Source organism: Branchiostoma floridae, chromosome 8 (assembly GCF_000003815.2).
Source record: "Branchiostoma floridae strain S238N-H82 chromosome 8, Bfl_VNyyK, whole genome shotgun sequence".
NCBI lineage: Eukaryota > Metazoa > Chordata > Leptocardii > Amphioxiformes > Branchiostomatidae > Branchiostoma > Branchiostoma floridae.
Window position 1 is genome coordinate 20,814,351 of NC_049986.1, and position 16,620 is coordinate 20,830,970.

At 44.9% G+C, this 16,620-nt stretch overlaps 1 protein-coding gene across 1 annotated transcript; it reads left to right on the plus strand.

The window, feature by feature from the left end:
- Positions 1-585: 585 nt before the first annotated feature.
- Positions 586-16,280, plus strand: LOC118421247 (zinc finger protein Gfi-1b-like). The gene is made up of 5 exons (XM_035828447.1): positions 586-803; positions 1,863-2,051; positions 2,426-2,931; positions 7,045-7,273; positions 16,019-16,280. Exons 1-5 carry the CDS (start codon positions 707-709, stop codon positions 16,258-16,260), a joined length of 1,263 nt encoding a protein of 420 aa, XP_035684340.1. The 5' UTR covers positions 586-706; the 3' UTR covers positions 16,261-16,280.
- The last annotated feature ends 340 nt before the right edge of the window (positions 16,281-16,620 follow it).

Genomic DNA, 16,620 nt, shown 5'->3' on the forward strand with positions numbered 1-16,620 from the left:
CTCACTACAAACACAAACGGACGATGTCGCTTTCCTTTATCTATATCATATCAGCCATATTCTATGACACATTAGCTATATCGCACCTGTAGACACAGATCTGGCCCCGTACATGTACTTTGAAGACTTGTATCTACCATGTATGTTTTTTCACTATAAACACAAACGGACGACACCACGTTCTTTATCTTTATCACATCTCCGTATCCCATTCTCTTTATCACAACACCGTATCCCATACACCATCAGCCATATCGCACCTGTAGCCACAGATCTAACCCCCGTACCTGTACATGTGCTTTGACGAACTGTATCTACCATTTTTGTTATCATATTGTGTGATACTGCACGCACATATGTCAACATAAATACAAACGGACGACGCCACGTTTCTTTATCTTTATCACATCTCCATATCTCATACACCACCAGCCCTGTCCCACCTGTAGCTACAGATCCAACCCCGTACCTGTCCCGACGCCCCGCCCCGCTATCCCGCCCATCCCCATCATTAGCATAATCAGCACGGCACACTCTATAATCAGGAGCCCGCTGCCGGACCCGCTAGTTAACTCACACCCGCCTCAGATTGAGGGCAAACTCACGCCAGGAGAGACCAGGACAGATTGGAGTGATATCTCAGTTTCTCTGTGCTGTAGTTTAACCCAGCAGTTGTTATTTTTTTCTACCCTATCACTACTTCAAGATGCCGCGATCCTTTCTTGTGAAGAAGAAGAAGCTACACCAGGTGAACCGCAGGCCTGGGCAGGACAGGGTGGAAAACTTTTCCGTCCCGCTATGTGGTACGTCAACGTGTTTTACTCTCTGTCTCGCCCTCTCTTAATACCTTATCGTCTTTTTTTCATATCCAAACAGTACATCGTATAGCTTTTACATATTTCCATTTTTTGCTAGCATTGTAGTTTACTAAAGATCTGTACGTTTGTGTTGCATGAGAGAAGTCAGAGTGTATCTATGAGAAATGTTTTGACGATACAGGCATATCTTGTTTCCGTGGTTTACAACTCCTCATCGTTGCGGCCAATTCTGCCCTTATGCTGTTGACTCTGGAGGGTCCGTGTTATATACTTTCCCATTGAAACCGCGCTATTTTTCCGGGTGATATTTCCTCCTACTCGACACAGAAAAAATACCGCTTCCACTCTGCTAGGGCAGTATCCCCGTCCTCCTGACCTGGGGATATATGTGTAGTATCGATCTCGGACCGCTCTAGCTTTTAGCCGGCAAATTGCGGGTATTCCCAGGGCACTTGTTGGGCGCTGTGCCACGGGACCGCGGGACTGACGGCCGGTCAGTCCCTCACTTCTGCCGCGCACGGAGGTCTTCTAGACAGCTTCTTTACGGCTAGGTGTTCTTAAAGGCGCAAGAGTCAATGGCAGGATTTTTAGCGTAAATCGCTGCTCTCTAGTCCCATAAAAGGTTCAATCTGATGTAGATGTGCATGTCGTCAGATGTTTTTAGATTTCTATGCTACTGTGCGATTAAGACATCGTAGACGAACACCTTACAACTGTCTTTATTTCTTAAGACGAGGAAAGTCCTGCAAGCTTTGTGTGATTCGGTCGTTAAGAAATAAATCTCCACAGCACAGGCTTTTAGGCACTAGGTGCACCAGTTTGCTGACCGGCGATTTTTTAAAGAGGTAATCTTTTATATCCTAATTTTTTGTCATATTGTCGATGTTGATGTTTGATAGTTTTTGATTCTGAATCAGTTCCAAAAAGCTGTTATCATGTACAGAGATGGTCTAATTGTTTGTCAGAACAAAGCTCGCACAGAAGCCGGTCCGAACACCCCCGCAATGGTTCTGTCTACAAGCCGTATTTGTCTTCATTTCACAGCTGAAGCACCGCCACTCGTGGAGCCGGGCGTCCCATCAGAGAACAACCCCGAGCAGCCGCTCAAGCCGGCAGCGGAGGATCCCGTCACCTGCCCTCGGGCCGACACGCGCGACCACCCGCCCAGGGCGCAGCCGTGGTCCGGCGACACCGCTGCCTTCGTGCCGCAACTCTCACCGACTCGTCCTACAGGTGAGATAGGTGTCAATATTTTATAAAATAGCATAGCGGTAAGGACTACTGACTAGTCCTGATTCTTAGGTGTCAGAACGCTATGGTTACCTATCCAAACATGCTGGGGTAATGTATATTCATTTCAATGAATGCAGGGCGCGTAGCGACTGAGCTATGACATGTGTAAACAAGAAGCCCCCAGCGCCCACACAAAATACAGTAGCAGCAAATTTGCACTTGCAAATATAACAGTTCCATTGAAAATTGAAATCTGAAGCTAATCTGGCGAATATTACAGCCAGCCCTGGCCGCTCGTAGGGGCTTTGATTTACGGGTATTGATTTTTTTGTAGTCACGTATTTTTTTTTTTCTTTCTCCTCTCTCTGCTCCAGCTGTGATGGAGACGGTCCCCGGCAGCACGCTGAGCTGCGTACGGGACATGAGCGCGGCCTGGCCGTACGGCTTTCCCAGGCTCTTCGGTGATGGAGACCTGGTCCGTCCGACGCCGTCCCCGTTCTTAGACCGGTCCATCTTCCGGCCCGACTTTCCCCTCTCCTCCCACCACCACCGACACAGCGCCACCCTCAACCTCGGCGACGTTAACAGACAGAGTGCCTTCAAGAGGTACGATCTGCTGAAGCTAGAGACGACCCTGGCCTCCCCACCCCCGGGAGGCTACCCTTCCCCCACCTCCCACTCCGAGTACGTGGACGGGCGGCTGGACCAGCCGGCGGGCGGGCGGGAGGACGCCGAGGCCCCACCGGAGAAGCAGAAGCGCCCGACGGTGCTGACGGGGTCGTTCTCGTGCGTGAAGTGTAAGAAGGTGTTCAGCACGCCGCACGGACTGGAGGTGCACGTCAGGAGATCGCACTCAGGCAAGAGGCCGTTCGCTTGTGAGGTAAGAACATTTTCAATTTTTTCCTACTCTCAAAAATTACGCAGATTACAATGTTTTCACTCAGTGAAATGGTGTTGAAAAACCGTAGATACGTATACGTACATGTACATTTAACTTACTGTAACGCTTGCCAGGTAAGAAGCTTTTTCACTTTTTTCCTACTCAATCAAAGACTAAAAAATCGTAGACGCAAAACACAGTGAATGATGATGGTGATAAAAAAAATCGTAGACTTACTGTAACGCTTGCGAGGCAGGAAGCTTTTCACCTTTTTCCTACTCTGAAAAATCGAAGACGCAGAACACAGTGAATGGTGATCGTAGACATGTAACTTATTGTAACGCTTGTGAGGTAAAGAACCTGTCACTGGTGTTCTGCCTTAATCACAATCATGTAACTTACCGTAACGTTGCTTTATGATAAATATAATACCTTTATAACGTTAGCTATTTCCGAAAACATTTGGATATATGCATATGCGGCCCGGTCGACTATTAAGCCCCAAACCGCGTAAAATTGTGTCACACAGGCTAGATTTTAAATCTAGGTCCCTTTGAATGCGAGGTAAGCAACGTTCCACTGTTCCACCTTAGATATCGTCATGTAACCCATAAGTAATTCCTATATAGCTACTTCTGAGAACCGTTTGGATATGCGGGTCGCCTAACTATACCCAAGATGGGGCCATTTAGATTGCGTCACACAGCTGGTTTTTAAATCTTGGTCCCTTTAAATCTGGAGGGACAGAAGAAAGGAAGAAATCTTAAAGCAAAACGTTCCTCTGACTGCTGAAATTGAAACAAAGCTAAAGATATAGTAATTCAAAAGAGATGGATTAAGCGAGGTACGGTCTTTTACATGTTACATGAAGTATATTTGCGACTAATGACAAATCACACTGTCGGGTTATCACTTCCCATCAGCACGGTGTATTTTGCAATGTGAGCAATGATTTCCTAAATTTAGAATGTCCATATTGTTTGAGGGCAAACATGTTGTGCAGAGTGGTCGGATCGTCTAGCGCGATAACTCTCTAAATCTAAAATCAAGCCTCCGATAGTGCCCAAACTCCGGACACGAGACAGCTGTAAACAGTTATTGTCCGATGTTAAGAGTCCTTATACCCCTGTCACATTATCCACGATCTTCGGGCGTATCGATGGAAGATTAATATTGGCCATATTTAAATTTTAAGATTGACAGAGGGTAACGCGTATTTTTCACCTGAAAACTGTCCCCGCCACATATAAGGCATACTTTGTACCTTGTACGATTGTTGTGTAATAAAGTTATTTTTGTGAGCGAGGCTCGGGCGATTGCCACAGACTCGTCGTCTGATCGATTTTCGCCAAATGTGACAACACAGCACTCCGTGGCTTAATAGCCGAGTCCTCTGTAAATAAACTCTAGGCCCATTCGACCACAGCGAAGCCTTCTCTCGAGACTAGCACTAGCGTACGACATTCTGACGCACGTTGCGGCTCAGGTGAGCAAACACCTGCCATACCGGTACCTGTGCGTCTGCCGCGTGACGTTATCGCCGGACGCTGCCGCCGACCTGTCCCCGGCCGCACGGCTCCGCAGCTGACGACTTTCCCGCGAACCCTGATACCTGAGCGGCGGCGTGGCTCGGTCGTCCGTAAACAACTGACTGGTGTAGGGAATAGTTTCAGACCGCTCAAGGTTGTACAGCAGCTGAACAGCACCATTATTGTTTCGTTGTTTAAACCCTTTGTCCAAAAAAACAACAACAACCAGAACAGCAAAAAGTATAGTTCCATATAAAAAAGTATAGTATTACCATCGTCCGTAAACAACTAGTGTAGGAAATTGTTTCAGACTGCTTAAGGTTGTTTCATTGTTGTACCTTCTACCCTTAAACAGTTGAAGCCTTTATCTAAAGAACATAAAACAAGTAAAAGTATATTTCTAGTACCAGGAGGTTAACTGGTCATTATAATTGGATGTTGCCTGTCAAGAACTGGTGTAGGGAATAGTTTTAGACCACTCAAGGTTGTATAGCAGCTGAGCGGTACCGTCATTGTTTCATTGTTGTAGCCTTGTACCTTTAAATTTTAAAGCCTTTGTCTGAAGAAAGCAAGTAAAAGTATATTTCTAGTATCAGGATGTTAACTGCAATGGTAATTATTACATCATCAATTTTGAGATTTTAAGAAGGTTGCCAGTTTTAGTGATGAGACCGACCATAGAGCAGAATTTGACGAGACACACAGAAAGCATTGTTGGTCTTTTGGCAGTTGTGAAAACTTTCAGATGTAGGTTTTTACCGTTTTACCCTACATGTGACTACCTTAATTTAAGAATTTTGAAGCTTATTTCAAATTTGAACGCTTACGCCATTGAATATCACAATATCAATAACAGATTAGAACTAGTCAGAATTTGGACTAAAAGCCATATAATATCCATAGCAGTTTATATCAGTATCTACAGTACATCATTTTAACGCCATATGAAGTGCCCAGTCTGTCATGATAATGATCCTGTTCGCCACAAAGAAAAGAACCACCCGCGTGTCCATGAGATAGATTTGTCATAACATTACAGCGGTCGGTTTGTGTCGTCGGTTGCTCCCTCGGGACCCATTATCAAACTGTATATCTTGTTGACACAAAAAGCTACCCATGTCATCGCAATACGTAAAAAACACCTGAAATTGCAGTAGGCAAGCATATTTTTCACCTTAAGCATAGTTCTGTTTTCGATGGCGTTGTTGCGATTTCTAATTTCTACCATACGTTACAAGGACCTGGTACAACAACGTTTTCCCTTTGTATATCTTGTTGACACAAGAAGCTGCCCATGTCATCACGATACGTAAAAATCATCTAACATTTTCAAATTTGCAGTAGGCAAGCATTTTCACCTTTAGCATAATTCTATTTTCGATGGCGTTGTTGTGATTCTAATTTCTACCATACGTTACAAGGACCTGGTACAACAACGTTTTCCCTTTGTATATCTTGTTGACACTAAAAGCTGCCCATGTCATCACGATACGTAAAAAAACACCGAAAATTTTCAAATTTACGGTATGCAAGCATTTTTACCTTCTATTTTTGATGGCGTTGTTGTGAACGTGTGATTCTAATTTCTACTCCACGTTACAAGTACCTGGTACAACAGCGTTCTTCTTTTGTTGTACTCCGCGTATCTTCCTTGATCTATGATTTGCCGTCTGAATAGTTTCTCGCTCATTTTTTGTCCAATCCATTCTCATTATTTATTCAACAGTTGGCCTCTTCAGCTATTCATTAACAGGTTCACATGGCATGTTTCATTTCATTGAGAGCAGGGGAGGAATTTGGGACATTATGTTCTGCAGATGAAGCTGATAGGGACCATGTCAACATAACGATAAAAAGAAAATATAACCCAAAAAATAACCACTACCAAAGGGTACAGACATATTATAGAGAGTTGCATTAGCTAATATATTAGAATATATACATGTAATGCTATATTATCAAAAGTATATATCACTATACAAATTTGTATCAACATACATGTAGAGGCAATGACAGATACATGAAAGCTTGAAATGCCGAGGTAACAAAGAAGCTGAATGACTCTATTGGTCCCTCGTGCCCTCACTTAAGAATTCTCCCAACATTTTCTGTCTTTGTTTATAACTCTCTTGGAGTGCAACAAGACGTTCTGACAGCTTGTTAGTTTTACAATTTCTTAAAACTTTTCTTGTAGATATACTTCCGTGTGTTCATAGTTATTTAACGCTTATTCCTTTAATAGTGCGTCAAGATGTTCCGGCACGCCGTCAGTTAGACCTTTCCCTAATGCCGTTCTTGTATATGTCTTGTACATTTATCCGTTTGTTGACGGTTTCAAGGCTATGGAGGGTAGGATGGAGGGAGGGAGAGAGTCATGTTCATCCATGCAACCAGCACGACCGGATGAGGATGATTATGTATACTTGTACACTTGTATACCGTTTGTCCACAGTACATTAATGTTTCTTCCTCCAGGTGTGCGACAAGACGTCTTACACAGCTAGTTAGACCTTCTTAATGCTGTTCTCATATACTTGTACAGCTACCGGTTTGTTCACCGTTTCTTTAACGTTTCTTCCTGCAGGTGTGCGACAAGACGTTCGGGCACGCGGTGAGTCTGGACCAGCACCGGTCCGTCCACACCACGGAGCGGACCTTCCAGTGTAAGCAGTGCGGGAAGTGCTTCAAACGGTCCTCCACCTTGTCAACCCACCTGCTTATCCACTCAGACACCCGCCCATACCCTTGCCAGTACTGCGGCAAGAGGTTCCACCAGAAATCTGATATGAAGAAACACACCTTCATACATACAGGTGAGTTGTTGTCATCTATCACTCATTCATTCATACACTCAATCACTCACTCACTCCAACACCCGCCCCACCCCTGCCAGTACTGCGGCAAGAGGTTCCACCAGAAATCTGACATGAAGAAACACACCTTCATACATACAGGTGAGCTTCTGTTATCATTCATTCATTCATTCACTCACTCACTCATTCATTCACTCCGACACCCACCCCTACCCCTGCCAGTACTGCGGCAAGAGGTTCCACCAGAAATCTGATATGAAGAAACACACCTTCATACATACAGGTGAGCTGCCTGGTGTTATCTAACACTCATTCATTCACTCACTAATTCATTCGTTCGTTCATTCATTCATTGATTCACTCACTCACTCACTCACTCACTCACTCACTCACTCACTCACTCACTCACTCACTCACTCACTCACTCACTCACTCACTCACTCACTCACCCGATTATTGATAACTAAAATTCATTCTATCACATTTGTTCTCTTCTTCATGCATTTTCTGTCTTTCTTTGCACACATATGCCCTCCTTCCTTAATATTTTGAGCCAAAATGCCTTTAGATGAAGCCGTTGAAAGGTGATATCAGGACAAACTCTACAACAGTCTATCAGTTACCAAGTGGGTGCTAAGCGTTCCCGTCCCTTTGTCTGCGCGCGGACCGCCTGTGTGCGATAGCTTGTTTGTTGATACTTGTCACTCAGCACGTGTGCGTACGGTACACCCCACACACACGCTGCAGGTGATGAGTGAGAAACGATAAAACCTTTGTTGTACCAGGGTAAACAAATGAACTAAACGTACAAACCGAAGTGACCAAAATAACAGTATCAAGCAAATTTGCGGAGGGGAAAACAATTGAATAAAACAGTGATATCCGTCCCAACAGGACCTGCTTTTTTTTCTTACTCACTCTCCTTCCATGCTGTTGTACGTAGTTCAGATAAACCCTGTAAATTATAGTTAATTGCTCAATCTTATGAGTTAAAAGTACTTGGGGTGACATTGAATATGTTCTTTCAAGTTCTTACTGAAACCTGTTTAAAGGCAAACGCTTTGTAACCTGAACCTAGATTAACATGTTTCCATGTTGTAACCAAATGTTTCCGCGGCTCCCTATAAATGTTCGCACCTGCTGACAGCATACCTGTCATACCTGTGCCGTGTACTCTCGTCACGGAGAAACAGGACCTCAGATCGTCACACCTGATAACCAAGGGTCCTTCCCGAGTCGTCCTTGTGCCTTAAAGGTGCACCTGTCGTGTATGTCTCAGGCGTACGAGATCCTCAGACTTAAACTTAAAGATCTAAATTCATATTTTAAAACTCGGTTGCCAAGGCCAGGTCAGTTAAACCTTGCATAACGGATTTCTAAAGACGCAAATAGTTTAGTTGACATGATCCTGATTTACTTTTCTTTCATCTTCCTACCATCAAGATGGAGGTATAGTTTTGCGAAGGAGCTTTCATCAAGAAAGTCCCTTAATTGGTCCTGCTGCTTTGCACGCTGCTTGTTCGGTGCTATAGCTCCAGCAGGATTCGAGTGATTGCGATGATGTTTGGTACGTGGGTTGACCCTACTGTCAGGTTCGATTTAGGGCATCCTGATGGCCGACTTAGGTGCTGCAGCAGGACCTCCTGTTTTAGTGTCTTTGGCCACAGACATGCTGTGGTCTTGATTTTTTGGTGTCAGGTAAAGTTGGACATAATGAATACGTGTTGCAGGTGTGGCCTTCTTACCAGTTTGTTTGATCATTTCTTTGTTTCTAAGCACGTTTCTCATTTTCCAAACTTGTTCATGCTAACGGTGCGAGTCCAAGGACATAGCCAATACTCAACTGTCACCAGAAACTCACTGAGAGATAGTTCTTGTTTCCCCTCCCCATTGTAGCATGCGGTTTTTGGCATGCTTCATGTCAAGTACAAACATAAACACCAGGTGATCAGGTCTCTAAACAGCACGGTCTGTAGGCACAAAGTCAGTCCCAGCCTTCAAGAAAAATACTGGTATACCTTCTTCGGGGAGGAAGACTAGCCCGTACCAGACTCACTACGCTGGCTACTATATGGATAATTTTTTGCCAGGGGAGATTTGCTACCAGAAGAGTTGGCCGGCCGCGCAGGGGAAACATTTACCTCTTAGCATGGAGGGACTCCTTTGGCCAATTTCCCGATTTTTTTGGGCTAAATTCTACGATCCCCGTATTCTTGTAGGAAGGCCTGGTGGAAACTAAAGGAAAACATTCAGACCTATAGAACCCCGGTCTTCACCCTTGCTGTAATAACGTCATGTACTTCGTATCCTCCAAATGATTGATCAGTCTTTTCTTAAACTTCTTAACATTTTTTTAGCATCAACTGCAAGCTGTGGTAAAGAATTCAAGTCTTTCACAGTGATGTCACAAAACTACTGACCTCTAATTCGGTTCTTCTTTACGATGTAGGGATCTAGTTCATTTTTCGTGATTTATGTCCGATTCTGGAATATTTAGCACTTAATACAATGACATGGTGTCCTTAGAAATACAATACAACGAGAGAGTATCAAATACTCGCAAAAAGGTGGACAACACTGAGAGTGAGCCGCATCCTTACATCTGCTCGGAGCTAAGATTGTCCCGCTCGCTCGCGAGTCAGCCTCAGCAGTGATTGAAGAAGCCCCGCGGCGAAAATTGCTTCAAATTGCCGACAATTTGGGCTGGTTGAGATGTCCCAGTTCGACAAGATAGTCACACATTTCAGACGTCACGTCGCTAGAAAATAGAATAACAAATTCGTAGCCTTGATGGAATGTGGAAACACAGTCATAGGTGTCAGCCAAAAGCAAGGAAAAATGTGTAAGGGCATGTCTTTCTTGTAGTTCTGATACTGTTTCTTAGTTTTCTCAATGGCCAGATTTATAGGATATTTGAAGATATGTGGAGGAATGTGTCGGAGTTGCGTGCGAGAGTTTCATCAAGGTCTGACCGGTGTGTACCGTTCTGATGAATCAGCTTCAATTACATGGGCAGAGCGAGCGATGGGGGCACTCTTTTGCACAAGCAGCCACATGACGCTGTTGCTTAGGGAACCTCTCTCTCAGTCTCTCTCTCTCTCTCTTTTCTCTCTCACTTAGTCTATCTCACTTTTCTCTCTCTCTTTCTCTCTCTTGTTCTGATGTGTAACCTCCGGTCGGACTTGACCACCCTTAATAACATCTTCTTGGAGAAAGGTCTTTGGTGCTGACTAAATAAATCCCGGATGAACTTTGCTGTCCCTCCCGGCCACACTGGAGTGTATCCTAGCCTCCACCAGGCTTTCCTACGATGTTCGGGGATCGTAGAATTCAGCAAAACCAAACCCGGGAGATTAGTCAGTCCACGTTTAGGTTATTGTTTCCCTCCTCTGGTAGCAAAACTCTAATAGCAATTTTTCTCCCTATAATAGCCAGCGTAGTCAGTGTGGCAGAGACTATGTGTAACCACCCGTGATAACACTTCTCCCCAATCAGAATTACTCTCAGCACCAAATTACCGGCAAGTACCGGGGCGGGTAATAACACGTCATGGGGCAATACTGACTTAATCACCGCCTTAAATCACGGGAAACCGGCCCTTTTATAGGGAGTTAACGGGAGGTCCTATTCTACTGCCCGTATCATCACACACAAGCTTGTGACTGAGTTATGTCTCTAATCATAGTTGATAATACATGTACAGTATCATCGATGGAGTGAATTGATAAATGAATGGATGGATGGATAGATGGACGAGTGGACGGATGAATGGATGAACGAACGAACGAATAAATCCCGGCTGCTGTAGACAGTCAAACTTATATGAGTATTGTAAGTGTTACAGTCAGTTCTTGATATGTGACGTTGTGCTTGTCAGAATTTGACATTACATTATTGAAGCCGTCCACGGTTTGTCTTCGTGTTACCACTGGCACAGGTGGGAAACTGCCTACCCCTGAGGATTTAGATCCCTATCCTTCATGTAAAATTATTGAGTTAATGAACTCGTGCGTTTTGTGTTACAGTTTACTTGATTCTGAAGACTTAAAAGTTTTAGATTGTACCCCTCAGGGAAGCAATTCCGTGGAAGCTTGTTTCATAGCGAATAAATGAACGAATGAATGAACAAGATACTGTTTATTCTCACGTCACCACCAATGACTGGATCCCCCTGAGCTCAAAGTGACTACAGATTCCTGTCCTTGTGCACCATGTTAGAGTTTAACTCCATCTGTCTCTATCAGCCCGCCTGTCTCCCCTCCCAGCACAGATGTTACAGAACTACCGGAAATAATTGCCCCGCAATTAAGGGGTGGGCTCAAAACGGCCTAAAATCTATTCTCCTTACGGAGAGAAGCGATTGAATGTGATCTTTACAATCATAAACAGTACAGAGGTTGTAATTACGGAACGGTAGGAACTCGAGTTTGTATCATCAATTTTCAATCTTCAACAAAAAAATCCGTTTTTCGTCAACGAGCAGAAAAATCTGTTTTATGTGACCCTTTGAAACAGCCCTAGCTCTGATTCAGATCTGACGGCGAACGTCAGCTGGGGGCTTTGTTAACCGCTATTGTAACTGCAGATATGAACAGCTTGATGCACCATGTGTTACCTGGTCTACCTGTCGTCAGCACGTGATACAAACTAATCTTCAAGCAGATGTAGGGAGGATTCATGTTTGGTGAACAGTGGGCCGGACAAAGTAAAAGAAGTTACGATCTTTTTCTCTACTACAGCTGTATCTGTAGTATACAAGAGGAGACTACACAAGCGTTCAGGGATAGTTACGTGCCCCCGTGTCCGCAACACTTAAACCCTGCCCTCTCCTCAGATCTGCCGACCCCAAATCTCTGCTTATGTACCTATTTATATTCAAATGGCCCCGTCCATCCTGGCGGAGCTGCAAAATCAAAATCGGCGAAATTGTCGGCAATCTCCGGTTCCAACCGGCGGGTCTCCGGGGCACAATTACGCGGGAAATGAGGATGGGATACACCGAGCATGGCGGGGGAACGGTAGCCTTTAGGTCGCAGACTGTACTTCTCGGCCAACCAACTCCTCTGGTGTGTTTTCTTTTTTTTTGGCTAATTTCTACTATTTTTCCAGCGACTCGGAGAGCCTGGTATAGGCTAGGGGAACTGGGCGGGTGGGTCTAGAAAAAAAGAAACTAAGAATGCTGAGGAAAAAGAATATAACTGAGCAAGGACGTTATCGTTACTAGGGCAGATGGGAGAGACGAACGCAGGGTGACCCGCTCCATTGAACACCTTCATTGCCCTCAATTTCTTGATTGTGACCGGTGTGACAGCGATCTCGCCCCCCCGGCGATCTCGCCCCCCCGGGGGGGCGAGATCACTAGCGTTTTCGCCCCCCTTAAGCGTTTTCGCCCCCCCCCCCCCAAGAGCAGCTGGTTACTACATATTACAGGTGCGCTACCTGGTACTATACTGCACCTGGGGAGTAACGTATATGGTGTGTTACCTGGTACCTATATGGCACCTTATTACCGTACCGTAAGATGTCCTACCTCGAAAGTCGATACTATATTGTTCGGTGCAAACATGACATTGAAATGAAAAAGACAATTTTTGCAGTTGAGGTGGCATAAAAACAGTGCTACTGCGATCGTATAAATCAACACCGTCTATGGTACGGAATACGTCAGCTATATGTTTTCAATTTGTCACAGTGTTTTCTTTCTTGTGCTGGAAACATTTCCAAAGCACTAACAAAAACACACGTGAATAATAGTTTCTCATTATAAACACTATCTACGCGCAAGTTGATATAGCTGTTGCTAAATGCTACACAAACACTGGTAAAGTACCAGTCTTAAGAAACACGGGTAAATGCATCAGTTCCTAAATACTAGAAAAAACAGTCATGTTGGAGGTGAAGATATCCCTTGGCCAGGTGCATATACCAAAATGTGCGTTATTCTAATTAATACCTAATATTTGCATAATTAATAAAGACATTACATAGTTCTTTTGTGGTCACTTCATGGTAGAGACTTCATATTGGAGATATATAGGTTGCTTGAGGACAGGTGAATACAATGAATTACATCTTATGTCAAGACTCAGGTATATGCAATAATGGGAATACAAGGGACCAAACCCTCCTTGTCTGAAACAAGTTCAACTATCTTATTACCATGTAATTACGTTAATATTGATACTATGAATGGAGTTATGTATCAAACTCGTGTACTTATATCATTCTGAAACTACATTTTGTGATTTATACCAATCAACTTCTAAAATGTCATGTAAACCGTTTTTTTGGGGGGGGGGGGCGAAATCGCTAAAGGGGGGCGAGCTAGGGGGGCGAGATCACTAGCCGGGGAGGGCGAGATCGCTAGTGATTTCGCCCCGGGGGGGGCGAGATCGCTAGTGATTTCGCCCCCGGGGGGGGCGAGATCACGGGGGGGCGAGATCGCTGTCACACCGGTACAAAACTAATAGATGTAACTTTAGTTAACCTTTATCCGCGGAGTAACCAATATCAGTTTTGATTAAAAACAATGTATTGTAGGGATAATAACGCCACAGACAGTGGTTTCAAATTGCAATATTTTCAAAGTATTGCAATTGATCTAAGTCGTGTTCATATCGTTATATACCCTGATTTTGAATACAACGGTTATAGGTTAACCCGCGCGGATAAAGGTGAAGTAACGTTACAAAATGAACATCGTGAAAAGACGCACAAAAAGATTACATGCCGCGCATCTGCTTGGAACCTACCCCTGTAACTCCCTCCTTGACCCTTGGTTGCGGGTTTGATAGACGTTTCTGTGCATCGTTAACAGATAAACAGCTCATCTCTCTTTATCACGGGCCGAACGGCTCCCCCGGGCGGGCCAACCGGCCCATCCCGCCGACCAGCAATCAATAACCATCCGCTCTCCGCAAAATCACCCTTCCGAGAGCCAAAAATCACTAAAATCCGAATCTTTCAATCGGCCGCAATAACGGCGGGGATCTATCACAGCGGCCACAATTTAATTACGCCCATATCCGCGACATCCCCCATCAAAAGCCGGCGATAAAAGCGCGGCTTCGGGCGCGGGTTTATGTACCGAGGCGTGTTGCTATCAGGAACGGACATTGACGGGCCCATTCCCGGCAATTAGCGGGATTGGTGGGGCAGGAGCGGCTGGGAACTTCGGCTCCGAGTAGATGTATGGATTCAGCTTGTGTTTGTAGTCTCCATACCAGGTTCTCTTGGCCTTTTTCGGAGCAGGAACGGCTAGGCTGGGGACTTCTAATATCCAGGCAGATTTACCAGTGGGATTGGTGGGGCAGGATCGAGCGGCTGGGAACTTTGGCTCCGAGCAGATGTATGGATTTGGCTTGTGTTTGAACGTTTTTGTTAGCCTGGGTGCCATCCGGGGACGTGTAGTAGTTCGCTTCCATGTTCGCTTCTGCACCCCGTCTGGAGAACTGCGCATTCAAACCTTAGTAATGAAGCGATTGTATACAGTGTATAATAAACGTCGGAGCGAACTATTATCCGGATGGTATTCAGGATACGTTTTTGTGGCATTTTGTGTGCCTTCTTGGTCTTCTAGTCCAAGTCCAAGGAGCTCGAGGTTCCCATTTAAACCTCCTTGTCTAGTCCTAGCCTCTTGTACGAGAGGAATATGCCTTGCAGGCATACAAAACGTGGCAAAGGGACAGGTAGCAACAATACAACGCCATATACGTCTACTTGGAGATTACTGAGTGGTGGACTCTGATAAAGTGATTCCATTTGGGACCGGAGTTTGACACAGTAACGAACGATACTCACGCTAAGAACCTATCATTTGTCAGAACACTTCAAGGTACTCTCGAAGCAGAGGTTAGGCTCCGGCTGTTTTTTTGACGTTTTTATGCGTTTTTGTCGGGCTTTCTAATTTGTACCCTTTTCTTGATGCCACGAGACATCAAGAGAACGGTACAAAGTAGAAAGCCCGATACAAACCTATTAAAATGTGAAAAAAAAACGGAGCCTAACCTCTGCTTAGAGAGTAACTTCAGGGGTCATTAGCGGACTACAAAATGTCTTGCTTTTCTTAGACTAAACAAAGAGATGAGCAAAGAAAAGTTTTGGACATTTTACCCCTAAGGCTTTACGACAAAGGCGCTTAAACGGGAACAGATTCTTGACAATTTCCATATTATTTTCTGGTCTGGCGGTGGTTATTTAGAAGGCTCAAACATCCCGATAGTTATCACTGAGTGGAACCTTCCATATTTACGGGAACCTGTTAACAGAAGCGAGCACTCTGGCGGATCACTCCCAAGCTGTCAGGAGGAACGTTTTTCCGGGAAGAAAGCCAGAATCAATGCGCGAGTGGGTGACACCATTATTTGTACACGTTGCAACCTACGTTCACCAGACGAGTATCAATCCTGGTTACTCCTCTTAAGTTAAAAACCAAGTGTGTGTCACTTGTCTATGACCCTACATATACTTCACACACATTGACACTACAAAACTATATTGACTATTGAAAGAACGTGTGTTCTTTGGTACCTGACTTCGGTTTGGGAGGTAAAAGGCGGTGGAAGGAGAAGGATGGGTTCAGCCTTCCAATACTGTGCCCTAGATACAGAGGCCCGGGGTAACAACCCCCTGCCCCGACCGCCTAAAAATTATGGAACTACCTTTATTTGCCTTTATCTGTAGTATGTTGTATTGTTGATCTAAGCTTGAATCTAAGTCTGAATGTTTTCCTGTGTTCCCTCCCAGGAGAGAAGCCCCACAAGTGTCTGGTGTGCGGCAAGGCGTTCAGCCAGTCGTCCAACCTGATCACCCACACCCGCAAGCACACCGGCTTCAAGCCCTTCGCCTGCGACACGTGTGGCCGCGCCTTCCAGCGCAAGGTGGATCTGCGCAGGCACAGGGAGACCCAGCACAACGTGCCGCCACCAGCTCCTGCGCATGCGCACCGCGTCAGCCCCACGGCGGAGATCCCCGTACATGCGCAGTAAGGGTTTAGTCTAGAAACCATCGTTAGGTACACCCAGATAATCTCCAAGCAGATCCTACGGTAGCATAAGATAGTATCAAAAGCTGCCAGAGGAGTGAAGCCGGCCTAGGAGTGTGTTTGGCTCCCAGTGGCTGATGACTCCCTTTGGCTAGCTGTACTCCTTGGCAAGCTTTGCTACTATCTTATGCCACTGGTAGGTCTGCATGGGGATCAGATAGATTGTGATGAGCTCAAAACTGCTACTTTTGGGACGTAAATTAAAGTTTAACTGAAAAGTGTTTCTATTACGTTGACTTGAGTATGCCAGTACAACTATGCTAATTGTAATGAACTAATTTATTATTGCTCATAAGTCATTTGT

Excerpts from the sequence above, each read along its gene's own strand:
- LOC118421247 (XM_035828447.1), top strand. The coding sequence starts at position 707 with ATGCCGCGATCCTTTCTTGTGAAGAAGAAGAAGCTACACCAGGTGAAC. Across the intron at positions 804-1,862 it reads CTTTTCCGTCCCGCTATGTG|CTGAAGCACCGCCACTCGTG; the intron begins GTACGTCAACGT and ends TTCATTTCACAG. Across the intron at positions 2,052-2,425 it reads CTCACCGACTCGTCCTACAG|CTGTGATGGAGACGGTCCCC; the intron begins GTGAGATAGGTG and ends TCTCTGCTCCAG.